The following is a 20,426-nucleotide window of genomic DNA, read 5'->3' on the forward strand; positions in this document are numbered from 1 at the left end:
GGAGTGTCCATAAGACTGTCCTGACAACTCTGTATAGTTATGGCGTGACACATGCTGTGAATATAAAGGTTATATGCATGTTATTGACTCTTTTGTCATTTTAAATGATAAGATGATGTTTGATATGTCTTTATTACAACTTGACATAAACAAATACATCACAACCTGTCTTTGCCATATCAGCTTGTCTTTACCAAGACAACAAAATTTGTCAGTGTCTTTGTCATGATCCTTTAACAATACTCTGACAACAAAATTATGTTGGTCAGAATATTTATCTGATCACTTTTTTCAGTAGATAAAAATAATTGGCCATTTAAAATGTCTTTTTGAAATACTCAAGATCAAGAAAAATACTAATTTCACTGGTGTAAAATTCATCGCACAATTATAATGGACTTGTGACAGTCATGTTTATTACAGATTTCTGACAAGTTGTGTTATCTTGATAATGTCATGATAACATACACATGCAGGTTATGATGTATTTGTTTGTCAGGTTGTCAGAACAAAGACATCTCAAACAATGTTGTCTTTGCATTTGAAGTGTCATAACTGGGCAAATGACACTGTCCCACTTTATATTAGGTATTATATTTATCTTTATATTCATCATTTGGTAGTGTACTTTTTTGTTCGAACATGTTTTCACATTGTATTTATATTTTTTAATTATCTGTGTGTAATTACATCTGTTTTTAACAATATAATTACACTTATTATTACATTGTTAACCCATACCTTGCGCCTTAATCCACCTTAACTTTCTTTAATTTCACCCTTATCCCACTTCAAGAGCTACATAAGTCAGATGATTTGAATGTTATCACTTGATTAAATGTGCATTATCAGTGATTATCTGATGATATCTGATGATAACCACTGATAGATATGGGCCAGTAGGGACCTTCTGCACCAACTGGTTGGATCAGAAGGCTGTTATCATCTATCCACATGGTTAATCAACTAAAGATCACATACGGCTGCGCCGGAAGTTACAAGAGTTATTTATTCATTATTCATTTTCATTGGAATTCCTACTAATTTAATTTTATTAACACAAATTTTATTATCTACCCCAACCCTAAACCCAACCCTCACAGTAATGCAAAAACAGACCTGGATCTGGAGTCTTCTCTATTAGTGTAGCTGATTAACCACGAGAATTATTTACATTATTTATTCAATTTCCCTTTAATCCCATTTTATTAAGGTCTACCCCCTACCCCAACCCTAAACCCAATCATCACAGTAATGTAAAAACAGGTCTGGATCTGGAGTCTTCTCTATTAGTATAGCTGATTAACCATGTGGATGTATGATTATCAGTAGGCGCAGAAGGCCCCTACTGGCCCATATCTATCAGCTGATTACCACTAATAATGCCTTTTTATTCGAGTGATACCATTCGAAGCGGGTGCATAAGTGTTGTGCGATAAAATATGAACACAATAATTATATTTATTTTTTGCTGTAAGGACATAGTATTTAAGGCCACTTTATATAAAACGAGGGCATCATGGTGGCACTGTTGCCTCACAGCAAGAAGGTCACTGGTTTTAGCCCCAGCTGGGTTAGTTGGCAATTTAATGTGGAGTTTGCATGTTCTGTTGGCATGGGTTTCCTCCCTGGGTTGCTCTGGTTTCCCCCCGTCCAAAGACATGCGTTACAGATTAATTAAATAAGCTAAATAGGCTGTAGTGTATGTGTGTGAATGCCAGAGTGTCTGGGTGTTTCCCAGTGTTGGAAGGGCATCCACTGCGTAAAACATATACTTGATAAGTTGCCGGTTCATTCCTCTGTGACAACCCCTGATTAATAAAGGGAATAAGCGTAAAAGAAAATTATTGAATGAATGAATATAAAATGAGACCAATGATACGTTATGACATTTGTCATAAGCAAGCATAAAATCTCATTCATATTTCTGTCAAGTGTCATGTCATGATTATAAAGGTTTTACCACAGTTTTATGAACAGCCATTTAAAAAAGTGTTTCCATTTGGGTTTAATTTCTATAATTTACTGCTGTATTCCACTTTGAGAAATTTGGCCACCCTAGTCATGAAGTAATATTCTAATAGGTCTTAAAATATTAAAAACTGAAACAGAACTACATTAAGTGTTACTGTGAAAAACCAGCAGGCATGATTTAAGGTCATGAAGTGAGCTCAGAATGACTGCTGCCTTGTTGTTTCCTCTTCCCTGAGGAGGTTTTGTGCTTGTATTCGCCATGTGATATGCATACAGAAGCTTCTCAGACTTTCCTTGAGATCTTTTATTGGACTGAGCTCATCAGGAAACATTCAGAGCATTTTTGTTTTTCTCAGACAGACGTGGATTTGGGGGAGTTGATGGCTGATTTAATTTGTCAGCAGAATGGAAGTCTGTGTAGAGCTTGCGAATGGGGAAAACTATAGCTAAAATTTAGGACCAGAGTAAGCTGTTTGCATCTATGGCAGCTTAGATTTAATGCTGCTATATAATTTAACGCCTAATTTACAGTTTGTTTTACAATTTTACCACATGTAAAATGCGACGAATGCTTGTGTCTCTCCTCTGAGCCTGGATTTCTCATATTGTTCATCTGAAGTGTTTGAGTGTTTTTCCTGAGCTCAGGCATGTGTGCACAGCTCGCCGCTGAAAGACTGCTCAGTCTATTTTGTCCCTCAACTGAACATGGCCCAAAACGTCCACGTCCCTCGCCAGATAAAACACAACATGAAAATATTTCACCTGGGCTCCACAGCATGACAGAGAGACAGATACGTTTTTCCTGGCTGTCTGTGCTGAAAAAGTGTCCTAGATCTGTAGGAACAGGTGACTAGGTTGAGGGACCTGCTGCGATCGGCCTGAAGTAAGCAGAAGAGCCCAATTCTGTTGGTTCGATGTATGTCTTATTTATTAACCACCCCCTATGCAGTTTAATGCAACGCAGTGCTTTGCTTTCTGGATTTCTGGACAACTAAAATTAGCAATCAAAAGGCATGGACAGAGCTTTTTTGCCTGGGTAACCTTATTGCATATCCATTTATAGACCTTCAGATTGACAGGGTCAGGCAAGGTTTAATGATTAAGGTTTGTTTAGGGTCATGTTTAATGGTTTTGCAATGTTTACACTGTGTGATATTTACAGAATAATTGGTGCAAATGCATTGATTTTCAATAGCTCAGTGGTCCAGAGTCAATAATGGCACTTAAATGGATAGTTTACCAAAAAAAAAGCAAATGTGATGTTAATTTACTCAACTACAGGCCATTCAAGATCTAGGCGACCACAGGATCCCCGAGAAGGTATTTGTGTTTGATAGAAGAAATTTGTGGTCTATTTACATCAAGAATGCAAACTGTAATAATATTATTTTAGTTTCCAAGCCAATGCACAACAATTTTCTGTTTATTATGAACTTAATGTAACCGTATTTAAAGCTGTTTAACAGTAATGAAAGGGCGGACTGGTTATAGTTGCAGATGTTAACGATTACATAGTTACATATAATCATTTTTAGTTGTGAAGTCATCGGATCTCAAAATTTTGGAAGACTTTGTTTATATAATTTATTTTCATGTTTGTTGATGTAATATAGTTGGACTAAATTCTTGTTAGTCTATATTTTATGTAAGGTTAAAATGTCAATAATTTTACAATTAATTAGATCAGTGAGGTTAAAAAATAATCAAATTATCGTGAAAAGTACTATATAGTCAAAAGTAATCTAAAAAATGTAGTCATTACCTAAAATATGTTTTATGTTTATTTTACAGACTGCAGTTTTCTTTATGTAACATCTTTTTAAAACAATACCATTAATACAGTAGTTATCATTCAGGCCTCAACTCATACAGGTTGGGAATGACACACAGTCAGTGTTGGGTAAGTTACTTTAAAAAAGTAATAGGATTACAAATGACTGATTACTACTGGAAAAATTGTAATTTCATTACAATCCTAATTACTTAATGTAAAAAGTAATCAGATTACTAATTAGTTTACTTTGAAGTTACTTTTAAAACATGTACTGTATATAAACACCTATATAAATACAAAATATAAAAAATATGTACTGCAGCTCTTTCAGTAATTTAATATTCACTAAAAACATTTCAATGGCTTGATCACAGCAGCTTGACATATTCAAAAGACTTAAAGAGTTCACCCAAAACTTAAAATTATCTCACCATTCACTTGTTCCAAACCTGTTTTCCTTTTTTTTTTAACACAAGAAGACATGAAGAAAACTGTATTGTGGTAACCACTGACATCCATAATATGAAAAAGTGTTTGGGTGTTCTGTGTTTGTCTGAGGTAATTAGTTTATCTAATTGTGTACATTCCAAAGTATGAAGCTGATTGGTCAGCTTTTGTCACTTGACTTTTTTAGTTTTCAACTGGGTGTAACTGGGAAATGCGAGCGGATGCAATATTCACTCCCATTATGAGCATGCAAAAGACGCGGTATGTGAATGGCCACTTAAGCAGCTACGCTTGTCTTCACATTCAGAAGATACCTTAACTCCCGATCCTGCACAAAAAAAAAATCTATTTAGCTTGTTTAGGCTGAAGACCGCTGTGTTTTTGGGTGCTATAGTGTCCTCCTTGTTGATACTTATTGTCATAGAATGCTTTCTGTTCAAGTGCTCAAACAAGTTGCTGGTTGAGTTAAAAGCAGTAGAAAGTTCTTTAGAGACTGGGCACAGACTGCATTTCACAGCAATATTTTAGTTTTTACACTCAATGAAATCAAGGTAATGTTTGTATTTCCACTTGAAGAAGCAAACACTCTCGTCAGCTTATGTTCTCCAGCAATTTAAAAGCACATGCTTATTAACTGACGTTGCAGCAGAAAACGTGATTTAAAAGAAGCATTTTTTCTTTCAAAGACTATATTTGTAATGCAAGGAACATAATTACATTGAATTTAGTAACTGTAATCAAATTACACACATTTAAAATGTAATTTGTTACATTATTGCATTCCTCAAAGTAATTAGAATACAGTAACGTGTTACTGTGGAACACCACGTTACACCCAACTCTGCATACAGTACAGTAAGCATGGAAAAAGGGTATAATTGATATAATTGTTGTGTGAACTATCCCTTTAAGGTTAATGAAAAACTTTTTTCCTAGTTTTACCAAAGCATGGCTTGTTAGAGAGGACTCACTGTCTTAGTCTCTCAACAGCAGCTTGTGAAATGCCTCTCCTGTCTGTCACACTGCAGGCTTCCAGTCCTCAGGCAGTAGCTTAGCATGCTAACCCACATGTTACTTTCTTGTCCAAGCAAACCCTGCTTGTACCTTTCAGATTCAACAGTTCTCAAGACATTAGAGCAACGGGGGAGCTTTGCAGCACACAGATCCTCTCGAATGAGCTTTTAGATGTGTTACACATATAAAGCTCAGCGCTGAAATGGTCCGACCACAGCCGCCTTTAATTGGCTCTGTGTCTGCTGTGAAATACTAGCAGACTGAAATGGGCTTATCGACTATTCTGTCTGGCGCATTCAGCTGTGCGTGAGCTCTTACACCGCTGAGCACGTTGAGGGTACAATGCAACACATTTAACAGCGATTTCAATATTGACTTGAAGGATAAAACTAATAAGAAGCTGGACATGTTGGAATTACCCAGCATTGCTCCCTATAGCCCGGTAATCTGAGTCAGCAACATCGCCCTTTTATTTTACTCTCACACTCTCTGTATCAGTACTGTAGTTATTTCCTTCCTGCTCTCTGTCTTTCGGAGGCCTAGTTTTATCTCCGGCTTTCTCTTTTTTTTTTTTTTTTTTGGTGCTGTGGAGTTTAGTCAGTCAGCAGTTTGTTTGAAGAGGTGTTGAGCAAAGCATTTAACCTCTACATTGCACAGTAAACCACAACATTATTCCTTGTTGAGGCACTCTTATACCAAACTTGTCGTGAACTACACGTTTTAAATAATACTGAGAGAATGGTGGCTAATGGTTGTGTTGGCATCGTTTGTAGTCTTGGAACCAAATGTTAATTTAGTTTGTCATCAACCATTATTTCATTCGCAATGACAGATGCTTGAAACAAATGTGGCTGGGTGGTCAGAATAATGCGAATGTACTTCGCAGTCCAAAAGTTTGGACTTGTTAATAATTGTTCAATGATTGATTTATTTCAGACAGATAGATAGACGGACGGACGGATGGATGGGAAAAACAGATAGATAGATAGATAGATAGATAGATAGATAGATAGATAGATAGATAGATAGATAGATAGATAGATAGATAGATAGATAGATAGATAGATAGATAGATAGATAGATAGATAGATAGATAGATAGATAGATCGATGGATGGATGGATGGATGGATGGATGGATGGATGGATGGATGGATGGATAGATGGAAAAACAGATAGATAGATAGATAGATAGATAGATAGATAGATAGATAGATAGATAGATAGATAGATAGATAGATAGATAGATAGATAGATAGATAGATAGATAGATGGATGGATGGATGGATGGATGGATGGATGGATGGATGGAAAAACAGATAGACACACGGTTGGATGGATGTAATAACAGACACAGATGGATGGATGGATGGATGGATGGATGGATGGATAGATGGATGGATGGAAAAACAGATAGACACACGGTTGGATGGATGGAAAAACAGATACAGATGGATGGATGGATGGATGGATGGATGGAATGGTAGGTAAGTCATTGAAGATGTGTCATAGATTGGAATGTCTTATGGTATGAAATTGAGCATGTATGGGTGGAAAAGGCACATCTTATTAATGGCCTAATTAAGCCTGTCTGTTAATGGCCAGCCACTAGCCAATAGATGGTTCTTTGGAATTGATTGGTTTGAGCAGTACAAACATCTTTTGTGTTCCACTGAATAATGAATCTTATACTGTATGAGTATTTAGGGTGTGTATTTTAGAACAGCATTTCACTTGTCTGTCCTTTTAATGCTACAGTTAACCTCTGTGTAAATGTGTATGTGCGGTAAAATGAAAAGAATCATTTTCTGACATTTGTGCAAAGTTGTGTTGGTTTTGTGAACACGTGGGTATAGGGGGTGTACAGGGCATGAATAGTGTTCTTGTGTGTTCTCCGTTTCTTAGGGCCGACTGACTTTGTAGGCCAGAGCCCCAGAGGGCCAATGAGGTACAGGGGAAAAAGAGGAAAACCTAGGGAGGGTGGAAAGGAAAACAGAAATCCCCCGCTGTGGGTCATGTCAACTGAAACGAAAACGCCACAAAAGAGGGGGAGTGGTTTTCATGATGTCATGTTTGATGTAATCCGTCTCACCTCTCGGACAGGGTGTGTGTATACAACAATTTGTGGTCATTAAATGCTCATTTTTATCCAGCCCACATGGACAGAATATTTCTGACAAGTGTGTATGTGTGGGGGTGTGTGTGCTAGGGTGTAGTTTGTATTCAGAAATGAGTATTACTGTATTTTTTTCTTAATTGGACAGGACAGTGAAAAGTAGATGGGAAAGCCTGTGGAGCAGAAAAAGAGAAGATGAATTAGACAAGGTCCTTGAGACAGGAATTGAACTCTCTGTTAGCACTGTTAGCACTGTGCTATGGTTTGTGTCGACGTTCTAAATATAAAGCTATTGGCTCCAACAAGTTAGACAAATTTAATAAAACCTTCCTTGGGATAGATTCAGAGGTGCCAATAGGTTGTGTTCAATCACGTGGTTCTGGTGATGTGCGAAATTCAGATTGAGGGCAGGGAGTAAACAACTGAATGGGAGGCAATGAGAAAAGTCAGTGTTTTTGCGATTTATACCACATTCAAATGAGATATAAATCGAAAATAACCACATATGTTGGGAATGATCTTTATATCATAAAAAAAGGGCAGAGTTTTCTATTGAACTAAAATATATTTGCCTGTCTTTGAAGCAGTATATACTGTAAGTACTGTATATATTACATCACATGAAGAAATACTACAGTAAATACTATAGTGTTTGGAAGCATACTATAGATAATTAATTGAATTCAACTGTTGTAGTAATTATATTGTTGCTGTGGTACTACACTACTAATAAACAAATTATTCAATAGGCTACAGTTTTCTACATTATCACAATGCACCACAGTTTACACTAACGTTACAGTATTTATTACAGTTTATCAGTTTACTATGCTACAGTATTCGGTAACATTCATTAACAAAGAGTTGTTCACATTATACACCTTACTATGTGGTTCAAAAAGATGTTTATTATAAATTACTATAGTTTTTTCCCTCTATGCGGATATCTTCAAGACATCACAAAATAACAGATGAAAGCATACGAAAGGTTGAATGCATAATACACATTATTATGTATTTTTTTTGCGAGGAGGAAAAAGTGCTCCACAATAATGACCGTCTAGTTTTTGTCGCAAGGGGAGCATTTAATTTTTTGTTCGGTCGATGAACTTACCATTAACAAACATTCACCACTGCTAATCAAAATACAAGTAGAGACATGGATTATTGCGAAACAAGACTGATATTTCATTACAGCCATTACATTGCAGGATATGGTATGTACATTCTCCTGGATTTTGTATAAATGTGGTGGTGTTTGTTTTTGATTTTTGTATAACACATTAACATAACATATATGTGTGTGTGTATATATATATATATTAGGGATGTAACGGTATTGTAAATACCGTCATACCGCAATATTAATTTTTTTCGATATTACCGAAGTCGCATGACTCGGTAAAACTATAGGTCTTCTGAGAAAATTTGCTCAGGCGAATGAAGCGAACGGGAGGTAACGAAAACTACAATTGCCATCAGCCCATGCTTGACCATCATCCCTTGCGGTCTGTTGTTGCTACAGATCCAGTAATGCGGAAATGGAGTGTGCTGCTAGAAGCGGGGATGAAAAGAGCTGGAAAACTCTAAAGCAGGTCGCACACCAGAAGCGCCGCTCGGCGCCGCGACACGGCGCGTACATGACAGATTAAAGTATCGCACACCAGACGCGCACATTCGAATGATATTTAACATGAAACCAATCAGATGGCGCTCTGTGGCGCGGCTGAAAAATGAACTGCGTCCTGAGCCGTCGCCGGGCGCCGCCGACAGCCGCCGACTTGCGGCGCCGGTGTGTGTATCCTGATAGAAACCTAGTTCAGACTTCGCAAGTTTGATCAAGGCTGCAGTCTCTTCTTCTCAGTTTGATATGGAAAAGCAGATTATACCGAGGACACGGGTAAATCTTCAAAGGGAACCATGTACTTTATAACTTCATTCACATCACCCTGGCTTCGTTGTTTCACTTTCTCAACAATAAAATGTAAACATGATTTAAGGAACTGCCTATTTTCATTTTAATATTAGCAACTTAGACAGCAGAAATGTTGAGGCGCCGTGCTGCATAAGATGAGCGTCATCTTCACTGTGTGGATATTTATAACAAAACGGAGCCGATAACAACTGCCTCCTTTCAATTTCAGTGAAAATACGAAACACAGCCTCTCTTTTGCTGAGTATCAGTTTTAATAATCGATAATGGCCATTTTAAAAGTATAACATACAATAAGTTTATACATTATAGGAAATAAAGGCAAGCGATCAGTCAATATACAGAATGGACGTGGTTACATTAATCATTAACTTATCTTTGCGCTCAGCCAAAACACGTTACCTGAGAACAAGTAATAGATTCCAATGCCCAAAGTCAGGGAATATGTCGTTAGATAAAGACAACAAGATAAATGAAATATCCCGTTTAATAAATATAGTGAGATTAGATCCAGCGGGAGATGCTTGATGAGAAGTCCGACTAGCAGAGCACTTATCTGGGTAGATGAGCTGAGTGTGATTAAATGTTGAATGTGATGAGTTTTCAACAATACTAAATTGAAACTTTATTTTTTTACATGGTTTAATAGTTTTTTGTTATTAAAATTGAAGTTCCTGTTTCAAAGCTTACAGATAGATGGCTAATTTGTATGTCATTGACACTTTTGGCACTTTTTTGGAGTATTTTCATAAGTTTTGTTTTTTCCTGTAAATGATTCAATAAATACCGTACCGTGACATTCATACCGAGGTATTACCGTACCGTGAAATTCTGATACCGTTACATCCCTAAATATATATATATATATATATATATATATATATATATATATATATATATATATATATATATATATATATATATATAAAGCTAAAATAAAATAAAATATAAAGCAAAAACATTTTGATGTTCTGATAGCGATTCCTAAGTAGAAGAATCACTTCCTGCCCTCCCTTTAAATTTCACACGTCATCAATGACGTCATATGAAAACAACCTGTTTAGATAAATCTTCTTATTTTTTAAATGCAATATACTTTAAAAAGTTTAGAACCTCAATAAATATAAATTATATTTGAATCAATATTGTTTTTAATGTAAAATATTTAATAACATCAGTGTCCTTTAGTGTAAAATTTTTGTCAGCATTTTTCCATAGATATTTTTTTTTAAGAGATGCACCAATTTTATAATTTTTTGGCTTATGCGGATAGAAGTCAAAACAAAAAAAGTTCTGCTGATTACGATACCGATATTGGTCAATTGCATACAGTACTATTCAGTACTAGCTGCTTTTTTCTCTATTCAACAAAAGTTTCTGAATAAATCCATTTAACATTTAACTGTCCATGTGAAGATAAGAAATTTCAACTTATAACAGTACATATTGTTTTTTAACAATATGTAAATTACTGTATGGCATGTAACCATCGATATCGACCTTTTTCATATTATTGCCAGAATGCCCATAAACCATAAACTAATCCAATGTCAGACGATAAATAGTGGCAGCTGATACATTGGTGCATTTCTATATTATCCTTGCAATATTTGACCTTTTTTTTTTTTTGAATGCCGTTTGATAGTAAAGGGCTAACATGCGGTGAATACTTGAGTTTAGTATACGTGTCCGGAAGTTTAGTACTTTTTATCTGCTTTTCAAATTTTGACTTGCACTTTTATAAGCTAATCTGAATTTCATCCATTGTCCCACATTAATACACACAAGCTTCGTCTGCCTGTTAAAGTAGTCAAGCACCAGCCTCTAACTATTAATTGTTTTGATAACTGACAGATTTGTGTGTTAAAACAACTATCAGTGTTTTAATGGTGCCCAGGAGGATCAGTGTTTTCAAAATTTCAAATTTGTTATTACAATGATACACTTTTTTACTAAGATGATAATGATAATAAACTTTATTCATGTAAATCTCAATTAATTTTACCATTAAACGTTAACCAATATATAATGTTTGCATATAAAATGTATATGATTTTAAAAGTATAATAATGTAAATATCTAATGCAATTGGAGGTCTGGTGCACTAGATCTGCAGTAGGTATATTTGTAAATGAAAAGATGGCAGTGTGTAAAGCAGCTGCTGTTCACTGTGATCTCATAGAAACTGTCAATGAGATCATCCTTTCTAACATCTGCCTTGAGCCCTATGATCTTTTTCCTATTTAGTAATTTCCACACACTCAATCACTTAATGTGACTAACTGCACATTTGCTGATGAGCTGTAAGTTGCCCTGATTGTGTGTATGTGTGTATGTACAAGAGGCTGTGCATTTGTGAGCCACAGAGTCCGCTGGGCTCTTTGTAGTTGAATGACAGCTTTGTTCCTGCTCCTCAATGATGTAATTACAGACCACAAGTCAACACCCTGTTATCCACTCATTTCCCACTCTCGTGCTCTCTCTCTCTCTCTCTCTGCCTCTCAGTCTCTATTCTGCTCATTTGATCCATGCGGAAAGCAATTCTGGCCTTAAATTGATTCATTTTGCTCTTCATAATAAAATAGTTCAACCTGAAGACTCTGAAATATGAATTATGCACAAAATTTTGTACAAACGTTAACTTTTTAGGCATACTTGAATTAAAGTTTGGTAATTAATGTTTTTTTTTTTGTATTTCATTATTGTTTTGGTGATTGAGTTCATTTATAACTCAGCAATTTGTAGCCTGAGGACATATTATGAAGTCAGTCTGTTTATTTACAAGCTTTTTCTCCTTTTGTTACAGCTAACTGTACACCCCCATGCAAAAATGGAGGGATGTGCTTGGGGCCCCACATGTGTGTGTGTAAGCCAGGCTCTAAAGGCAAGTCCTGTGAACAGACCACTCTCCCTCCATCCTCTCATCCAACTGGACCACTAAATGGACACACCAATGGTGGAGTCCCAAATGGAGGTCATACGAACGGATACTCCAACGGTCATAATGTAATTCCCCAGCGCCCCATTCCTCAGCAGATCTTCCCACAGGGGCAAGGTCAAGTACCATTACCACTGCCCGGCACCAACGTTGGACATTTAACTCTGTCCATGAAGCCGTCAGTTAATGGACCCATTCCATATCAACCACAGTGAGTATGACGGCTGGTTTCAGTCATTTATATGATTTTTTTTTTTTTATTTAGTCAGGTCTTGTGTTTTTAGAGTTTATGTCAACAAATAGATTTTAAATTGCCAGACCTTTCCTAATTGGCTATGTTTATTATTACAAAAACACAGCAGAAGTCCAAGATTGTTGGAATGCATGTAAATTGCTAATTATTTCAGCTTCTTTGACAGATATGCTAATCTTGCTGACATGCAAAATGTCCAAACACAATTTTTTTGGTAGATTAGAATTTTTTTTGTGTGTGTGAAGTATTTTAAGTTGAACCTTATTATAGAAATCCAGTGTTGGTTCATCCTGTGTTATTATTTTTTGTCTGAGAATAACATACATTGGAATGTTGGCAACAATGGCGTAGTGGTGAACCTTCACTGGTCTCACTGTTTGGTTTGGTTTGGTTACGATTGTTATCATGCCATCGTTTCAGTTCAATTTGATATCACTGTGCATTGACGATGCTTTCCATCCACAATTAAATATTTTAGTTCACAGCACAACAATTCTTGTATTAAAATTTAAGAATATATTTACATATTATTTGTAATTCAATTTTGTCCCTTAATAAAACAGTCATATTAACTGTACCGAGTTTCTGTGTTTTTAAGTAGTTGGAGTGTTTTAATTGCTCAAGCTCGTTTCCCTTGCCATAGTAAGCTATCGCAATATAGCGCGTATGAGATTCTGAATTGGTCAATAGAGTCTGGCTGCAGATTTGCACTTGCACCTTCAGGCTTGCATGCTCTGGCAATCGCGCTTCCTGTGCAAGCCAAGTGATGTCATTTTCAGTCGCCACCTGTGGCCGCTTGCATGAAAGTCCTTCTGTAATTTAACTTAAGGGTGTATAGAGGTGGAAAAACTCTGAGGTAACAGATTACATTAAGATCGTTGCAACAAACTTCTTATCTGTCACCCTTACTCAAGTGCCTTTTTTCTAAGCGTTTCACTGTAGTTTCCGGCAACCGACGGGCGCCACAGTTGCTATAGTTACGTAAACAGATCGTAACGAACCAGCAATGCTTGCCTTACAACAGCTCTGCCGTAATGTTACACATCATCTGTGCCGCTTTCTTTCTGTTAAGCTAGTCAAGACGTTCCCCTATTAAGTCGATTTCGACATTATGTTTGGTGGACCTATAAAACTGGGCTAGGATAATGTAGAGACTGTTGAAGCTGCGCTGCAACTGTGATTTCATATGGATGCACTCCTGTGCAGATGTGCTAACTTATCAAGAATAGTTATAAAGAATAGTTTCCCAAGTCGTTCAAGAATCATTGTTGTACGTCCATAATGTGTATCTGTTAGTTGTAATACTACAACTCCTTGAAATTTTTTAAATAAAAACAAAAATTCCATTTGCCTAGTGTTTTTTATTCATAACTGTGAAAGAATACCTTGTGTGTATATATTAAGATTGGATAGTTCATATAAAAAATAATAAGCTTTGCTGATATAAATGTTAATAGCCTGCTTTGGTCAATTTACATCAAAGCATATAATCATATGATGGATATGCTAACTGCTTTTCGGGGGTGGGGGTGGGTTTTGTCATGGTGTGCAACTTAAGTACTTATAATTATTTGACAACGTTGTCACCGTCAACGCAAATGAACTGGAAACTTTTGGTTTAATTGTTTTGATTTCAATTGACGTGACAGGTGCAGGTGTCGATTGTAAATCACGTCACTTGCATAGGAAGCGTGGGTGCCTGAGCGTGCAAACCCAAGAGTGCAAGCCTGACGATGCAAGTGCATCTCTGCAGCCAGACCCTTCTCGAATTGTTCTCATCTGCATCGCGGTGCACCTAAGAAACAATTAATTTTGACACATTTTTTGGATTCCTCAAGCCTTTAGTTCACCGAAACTTGTGTCATTTTATTATTCTGGAATGAACTTCATAGCTAGATATCAATGCCAGACATCAGACCTGCAGATGTTAGTGGACTCTACCCATTTCATGCCCCCCTGCTACTCTCAGCCTGGGTCTGTTTTACAGAAATACCTACTGTTTTTTGAGTCTGACTCACTGAAATCTTTTGACATGACTTACACTTGGGCTCTCACCAGACTGTGACTCCTGAACTCCTGATGTCAGCCTAGTTTCCCCTTTTCATATCTGTTTGCCCTCCAAACACAAGTTTTATGAGAATCCTTTACCGTGACTGACTAAAACCCCTGCTGACTCTTTAATGTTTTTTTGAGTGAGGTCCTTTTCGGTTGTTTTGACTGCCATGGCTTTAGACAACTGGAAAGTTCACAATCATTTTTGGACGTTGAGTATAGTTTTTTTTCCAATCAGAGCGAATCGAACCGACTGCACACGCGGAGTCAAAAATCTTGAGATGGGGGCAATTCTCTGGCTTTTTCCCATATGTTGGTTCCAGGAAAAGCTGTTATCTGGCAGCAGGGCAGGATATTGATGAATTCTACTTAAAATATTAATGAAAGCAGTTTATGTGCTGGGACTGACGTGTGTTTTCAGTCAGAGTTTGGACGTTTCTGCTTAGTAATTGCTAGCAGACCTGTCCTCGAAAGCTTCTGTGGGTTTCCACAGGGTTTATTGTGTGCATTGAGGAGAGGGCAGGCTTTTTTGACTCCCTTTCCTCTCAGCTGCAGACAAACATTTTGCTCAGGATTTGAGAGGAATTTCCTGCATTTTCGATGTTTAGATTTCTATGAATCTTATCAGTGTACATGTATTTGGTATTTAATTATATTATTAGTGTAATGTTTTGGCTGCAAATGCCAAATAGACAATACAAGGTAGGGTTGTCAGGATATTAGAATTTATGTTATATTCGTGTGTTGTATCTTGTCAGGACAGATGCTTTGAACTTCAACTAAGCAAATACTTTGTGGCATTTTTAATAATTAAGGTAAAATGATAAGCACCTTAAAAGATAACCTACATGTTTGGGCTAATATTGTATAAGCGTATGCTCTAGAAAAGTGCTAAATTGAACTAAAACTGGCACTAAAACATTTGCTCATAATCATAGGAAAACCTTTTTGGTGCTATACATAGGTTCCCCTATATGATTACTAGCAATAAAACTAATTTGAGTGCTGTTTAGCACCTTTTAAAAAAGAGTTTGCTTGTCCACAATTTGCTGAAGCATGTAGGTTTGAAAGTGTTTATATAAGTATTTCACTGACCTGTTTTTTTAGTGGTGATGACACTAAACCACGCTTTCACTTCAGTAAAGCCACACTGATGACTCACAGCTGCCTGTCACACTCACAGCAACAAATCATCCAGTCTGTGCTTCAATAAACCTTTCACTCCTACTGGAGGGAAATAAGGCATAATAACTGTCAAATTTGGACAGTTGCAAATACCCTACTTGAAGAACAAAATAATAGTGAAACTACACATGATGTTAAATGGTTTTGCATGTAACAGTTTTGCATAAATAGCTGGTTGCTTCCATGTGCTACAATGGTGAACATGAGATTAAATAAAGCATGATTAGAGGAAGGTGAATGCTTTACTGCTACATGTATAGAGAGACAGACTAATTGTCAATTAATCAGTATTATAAACTGAATGATTGGTTGTTATTTATCAGGTTAATTGTTGAATATCTGGTATAATTCTTTGATGTTGGATACTGTTTAGCACTTTTTTATGATTCTAGATAGCACAATTTGACATGTTCTGTAAAGCACCTTTCGAGGCATATTTTTTTTATTACATTAAAGTCAGTACTCACTTCTGAGGATTTACACATCACTGAAAAAAGTGTTGCATGCAGAACTGTTGCAAACAATTTATTTACTGTATGTTGAATTTAAACAAACAAATTAAGTTTAATAATGTTCAACTTAATTTGTTTGTTTAAATTCAGCCCAAATAAATTGTTTTCAACCACTTAACGTAAAAAAACTGAGTAAATCCATGGAATTATCTTTAAATAATTTTTTTCAGTGTACCTCATTTTAAATAGTAACAGTTCTTGACTCCAGTGAGCTACAAACATTATTAAGGAATCATTGGAAAAACGACACTTTGTGCTTTACTTTTTTTCATTTTTGTTTCATGCTAATAAATGTAAAGTTCTACATTATGAAGTAAGGACTAAGAAATATTGTACTGTGTTTAATATTTGTTTTTCCATTTAAAAAAACACAGGGAAACATTAATATAATAACCTAGAAAAAATATGACTCTAAAGATGCTTTACCAAACCTTTGTCAAATTGTACTATCTAGAACCATAAAAAGTGCTAAACAGTACCCAACTGTGGTTCTTTGGCTCATAATAGGGGAACCTTTTTAGTGTTATGTGGCTACTTTTCTACTTTGTTTTACAGCACATCAAATCATGCTAGCTAATAGGGCATATTATGGTGTTAGATATTAGCATATATGAGTCAATATGTTTTCAAATTATTGTAGGGGTGGCCTCACTGGAAGAAGTTTGCTGGTTCTAGTCCCTGCTGGACAATGAGGCCATTCTGTGTGGAGTTTGCATATTTTACTCGTGTGTATGTGGGTTTCCTCCGTGTGCTTTGGTTTCCCCTACTGTCCAAAGACATGTAGTATAGAATTCAACTAAACTGGCCAATGAGTGCGAATGGGAGAGTGTGTTTCCCAGCAAACAATTTCCCAGTAAAACTAGGGTTGTGCGATTTGGGGGAAATATCTAATTACAATTTTTTTGACAGATATTGCGATTGGGGTTTGATTTGCGATTTAATTTTGTAGTCAAGATTCAACTTAATAATCTGTATTGTAGCTTCTTATAGCTAAAATGGAGTGAGTTTTAGTTTAAAAAAAGAAACTAAAAAGATATTAACTTACTCCAACATTTATTCAAATCTGTTTTTAAATGTTCAGAAATTAAACTAATTTTTCTCTAGAACAAACAGTAAGCGCACTTAAAATGACCTTGCTTTTCTGTAAATAAGTTGAACTCAAATTAGCGAGATAACGTAGATTATTGTACAAACTAAAAAATAATTGTAATAAAAATACAGAACTCTCAGCAAACTAACATGGCTGATAAGAGGCAGATTAAAAAGTTCTAATTGGACAGAATGAAAGTATGCTCACTCAGTTGGCTAGGAAGACTGTCACACACAGACGCCAGTCTCGCATTTGCTCTGGTCAGTTTAAATTGAATAATACGTACAGTATATATTCCATATCAGTGCCACTTGCGATTAGCTAATCACAACGTTTTAAATCGCGATTGCAATTCAATTTTGAATAATTGCACAGCCCTAGAATTAGCTATCCTGCAAAACCTTTAGATTTATCAAAATACACTTCTACAAAACCTGATATTTGCACAAATATGCTATAATTTAACACTTAGCACAATTAGAAGAGAATAGCTGATTGAAATTCAGTTAAATTAAATGTAACATTTGTACATGTGATTTTATAGTTTATATACACATAATTTTATAGTTAAAAAAATTGTCTAAAGTTTACAAAAATTAATACTTTACAGTTTTATGAATGTGGATTGTAACATTAGGGGCATTCTTTGAGGTAAAAAGATTGAGAACCATTTCTTCAGGAAGTACACTGTATTTTAATGTTGTTTTTTAATCCTTTCTTAAACTAAACTAGTTGACAGATGAGAATTAGCCTTAAAACACTATACAAGGGCTTAAATTCATTGTATGACAGTGGTGCTACTTTATGTACCTTAACCACCCCGAAGAACCACTGAAGAACCTTTATGGTGTTTAGAGGGTTCTTTACACAGTAAAAGTGCTATATAGCACCTCAACTACCTTGAATAAGCGCTGAAGAACCTTTTTTTTCTAGAGTGTACAGAAATCAAGTATAATTTTATACTGGTTTTATGTGGCATGATTTTACAGGTGTGAAGTGGATAACAGTTTAACTGAGAAAACATCTCTGAGCTTCCATAATTTTCAGTTTATAGACATCAAAATCAAGACCGTATTGAATTTTAGAGGCCTTATATTGATGTTATAGTGAGAAGGAGCTTTAGATTTATGATTTTGTCTTGAAAAGGAGAGCTGCTGGTCATGGAAAGAAATGCGACGGGCCCCTGGGCACTTCAGGAGAGATTTTACACAGCATTTTTCTGTTGACGCTTTATTTTCCAAGCCTGGATCAATGCCAAACATTGTTCCCAAGCTGTGTGGCACATTGTATTTACTCTGATCCTATTGTTTGACTGAAGTGATTTGAGGTGTTTAATATTGGAGGTTATGATGAAGGCATGTGTTGTTTGTGCGCTCAGGATTCTTTCTGTTGACTTACCAAGGTCTAAAGTAAACTCATGAATCTTTTGTTGGCAGTTTAGGTGATCTTCAAGTGAGTCGAGCACTTGTGACATGGGTCTTTTATAAATACTCCATTAAAACCATAAGCTGGAATTGGCACAGTCAGTGTAGAGTATTAATCGGTTAATCCAATGACATTTTGGTCAAAAATAAGATTAAAACTAAAAGTGAATAAAAGGGCTTAGTATGGTTTATGTAAAAGCATGTCAAAAATCAATGTTTTTGCTCATATTTTTGGATCATCTTCCAGTATACTGTAAATATCAAGGCATCCCCCCAAAAGACAAGGGTACAAACAAATATAATTTTTTTCTTAATTTATGGATATTTTAGAAAAAAAAATCCCCAAATTGTGTGCTATAAAATATATACGTTTAAATACTTATAAAAACAAAATATACTTTTTTATAACTGGTAACTGAGTACAATTAATTATTTACAAAAGTGCATAACATCGATATTCATTATTAGTAATGTATTAATAAAAGTTATTTTTTAATTATTTTTAATTATTCATGGGTGACAATACAAATTAACACTACATTTCATTTTGTTTTGCTTTTGTATGGTTAAAACTCTATGCAGATGGTTTATGTGCATAAGTACTGTATGATGGATGCAAATAAAAAAGTCTCCTCCTTCTCTCTTATTACTGTAACCATCGAGCACAGACTTGCCCCTGTTTCCAGTTAAACCTTCTTGTTAAACCCTGACATATACTTACTCTGCACTGTACACTTTAAACATTTTAAATATGGTCAAAATCTGGGTGGATTAAGAATGCAGAAAACCCTTTATATTAACGGAGTACCCTAGGCTATTTTTTTTCAGACTTTTCTTAGAGTAGATGTAATCAGCACATACTGACTCCACCATAGCATGATGTAACTGCTAGCCTACAGCTATAGAAACCCACCCATAATACAGCAGGGCTGTTAACACACACCTGGCCCTGTAAGTGCTGTCAGTCACTGAAGGCTCGAGTTCATCTTTGCTGCTGCCACTGCTTCTCTCAGCTCTGCCAGGACTTTGAAGTGCCAATCACATTCAGCTTACACCCCTACAGTGAGGTGCCACCCTCTCTGTGGAACTGTCCTGCTGACAAGAAATGAAAACTGATAGGAAAGTCATAGTAAAAAAAAACAGGAAAGCTTAGTATTCTTAAGTAGCAAAATTTTGCCACAGAATGTAATGGGAGCATGAGCAGCAATTCATCATAATATGCTGAGCAGCAAAAAAAAAAGTTTTATTTTCTATCTTTTTACTTGTTTTGGATTAAATTTTTTTCTATGAAATTTCCTGGCTCCTTTTTGGAGGCAGTGTGGCTCAGTGGTTAGCACATTCAGCTCACAGCAAGAAGATCACTGGTTCGAGTCCTGGCCGGACCAGTTGGCATTTTATGTGGGGAGTTAGCATGTTCTTCCTATGTTGGTGTGAGTTTCCTCCGGGTCCTCTGGTTTCCCTCACAATTCACAGACATACGGTATAAGTGAATTGAATTAGCTAAATTGGCCGTAGTAGTTCACACTACTGGGTTGAGGCTGGTAGGACATCTGCTGCAAAAAACATATCCCAGAATAGTTGGCAGTTTATTTCACTGTGGTGGTCTCTGAAATATTCAATTGTATTCAATTCATCCAAACTGTGTCAGTCCAGATTTCAGAGTTAAAGTTCAGTTTAATTCAGTTCAGTGTGGTTTAAATTTCACTGCTGAAAGTC

At 36.0% G+C, this 20,426-nt stretch overlaps 1 protein-coding gene across 7 annotated transcripts in view; it reads left to right on the forward strand.

Annotated features, from left to right (window-relative positions):
* ltbp1 (latent transforming growth factor beta binding protein 1) overlaps nt 1-20,426 on the forward strand; it is a 161,940-nt gene that overhangs the window by 18,912 nt on the left and 122,602 nt on the right. For 4 of the 7 annotated variants that reach the window (XM_017351811.4, XM_017351812.4, XM_017351813.4 and 1 more), the window contains exon 3: nt 12,063-12,405. In XM_017351811.4, coding sequence (XP_017207300.2) covers nt 12,063-12,405 — 343 coding nt within the window. Of the gene's footprint in view, nt 1-8,828; nt 9,224-12,062; nt 12,406-20,426 lie in introns of those variants that run through there. The other 3 variants (XM_073928506.1, XM_073928507.1, XM_073928508.1) reach the window with 1 other exon arrangement.

This window comes from Danio rerio, chromosome 17 (assembly GCF_049306965.1).
Source record: "Danio rerio strain Tuebingen ecotype United States chromosome 17, GRCz12tu, whole genome shotgun sequence".
NCBI lineage: Eukaryota > Metazoa > Chordata > Actinopteri > Cypriniformes > Danionidae > Danio > Danio rerio.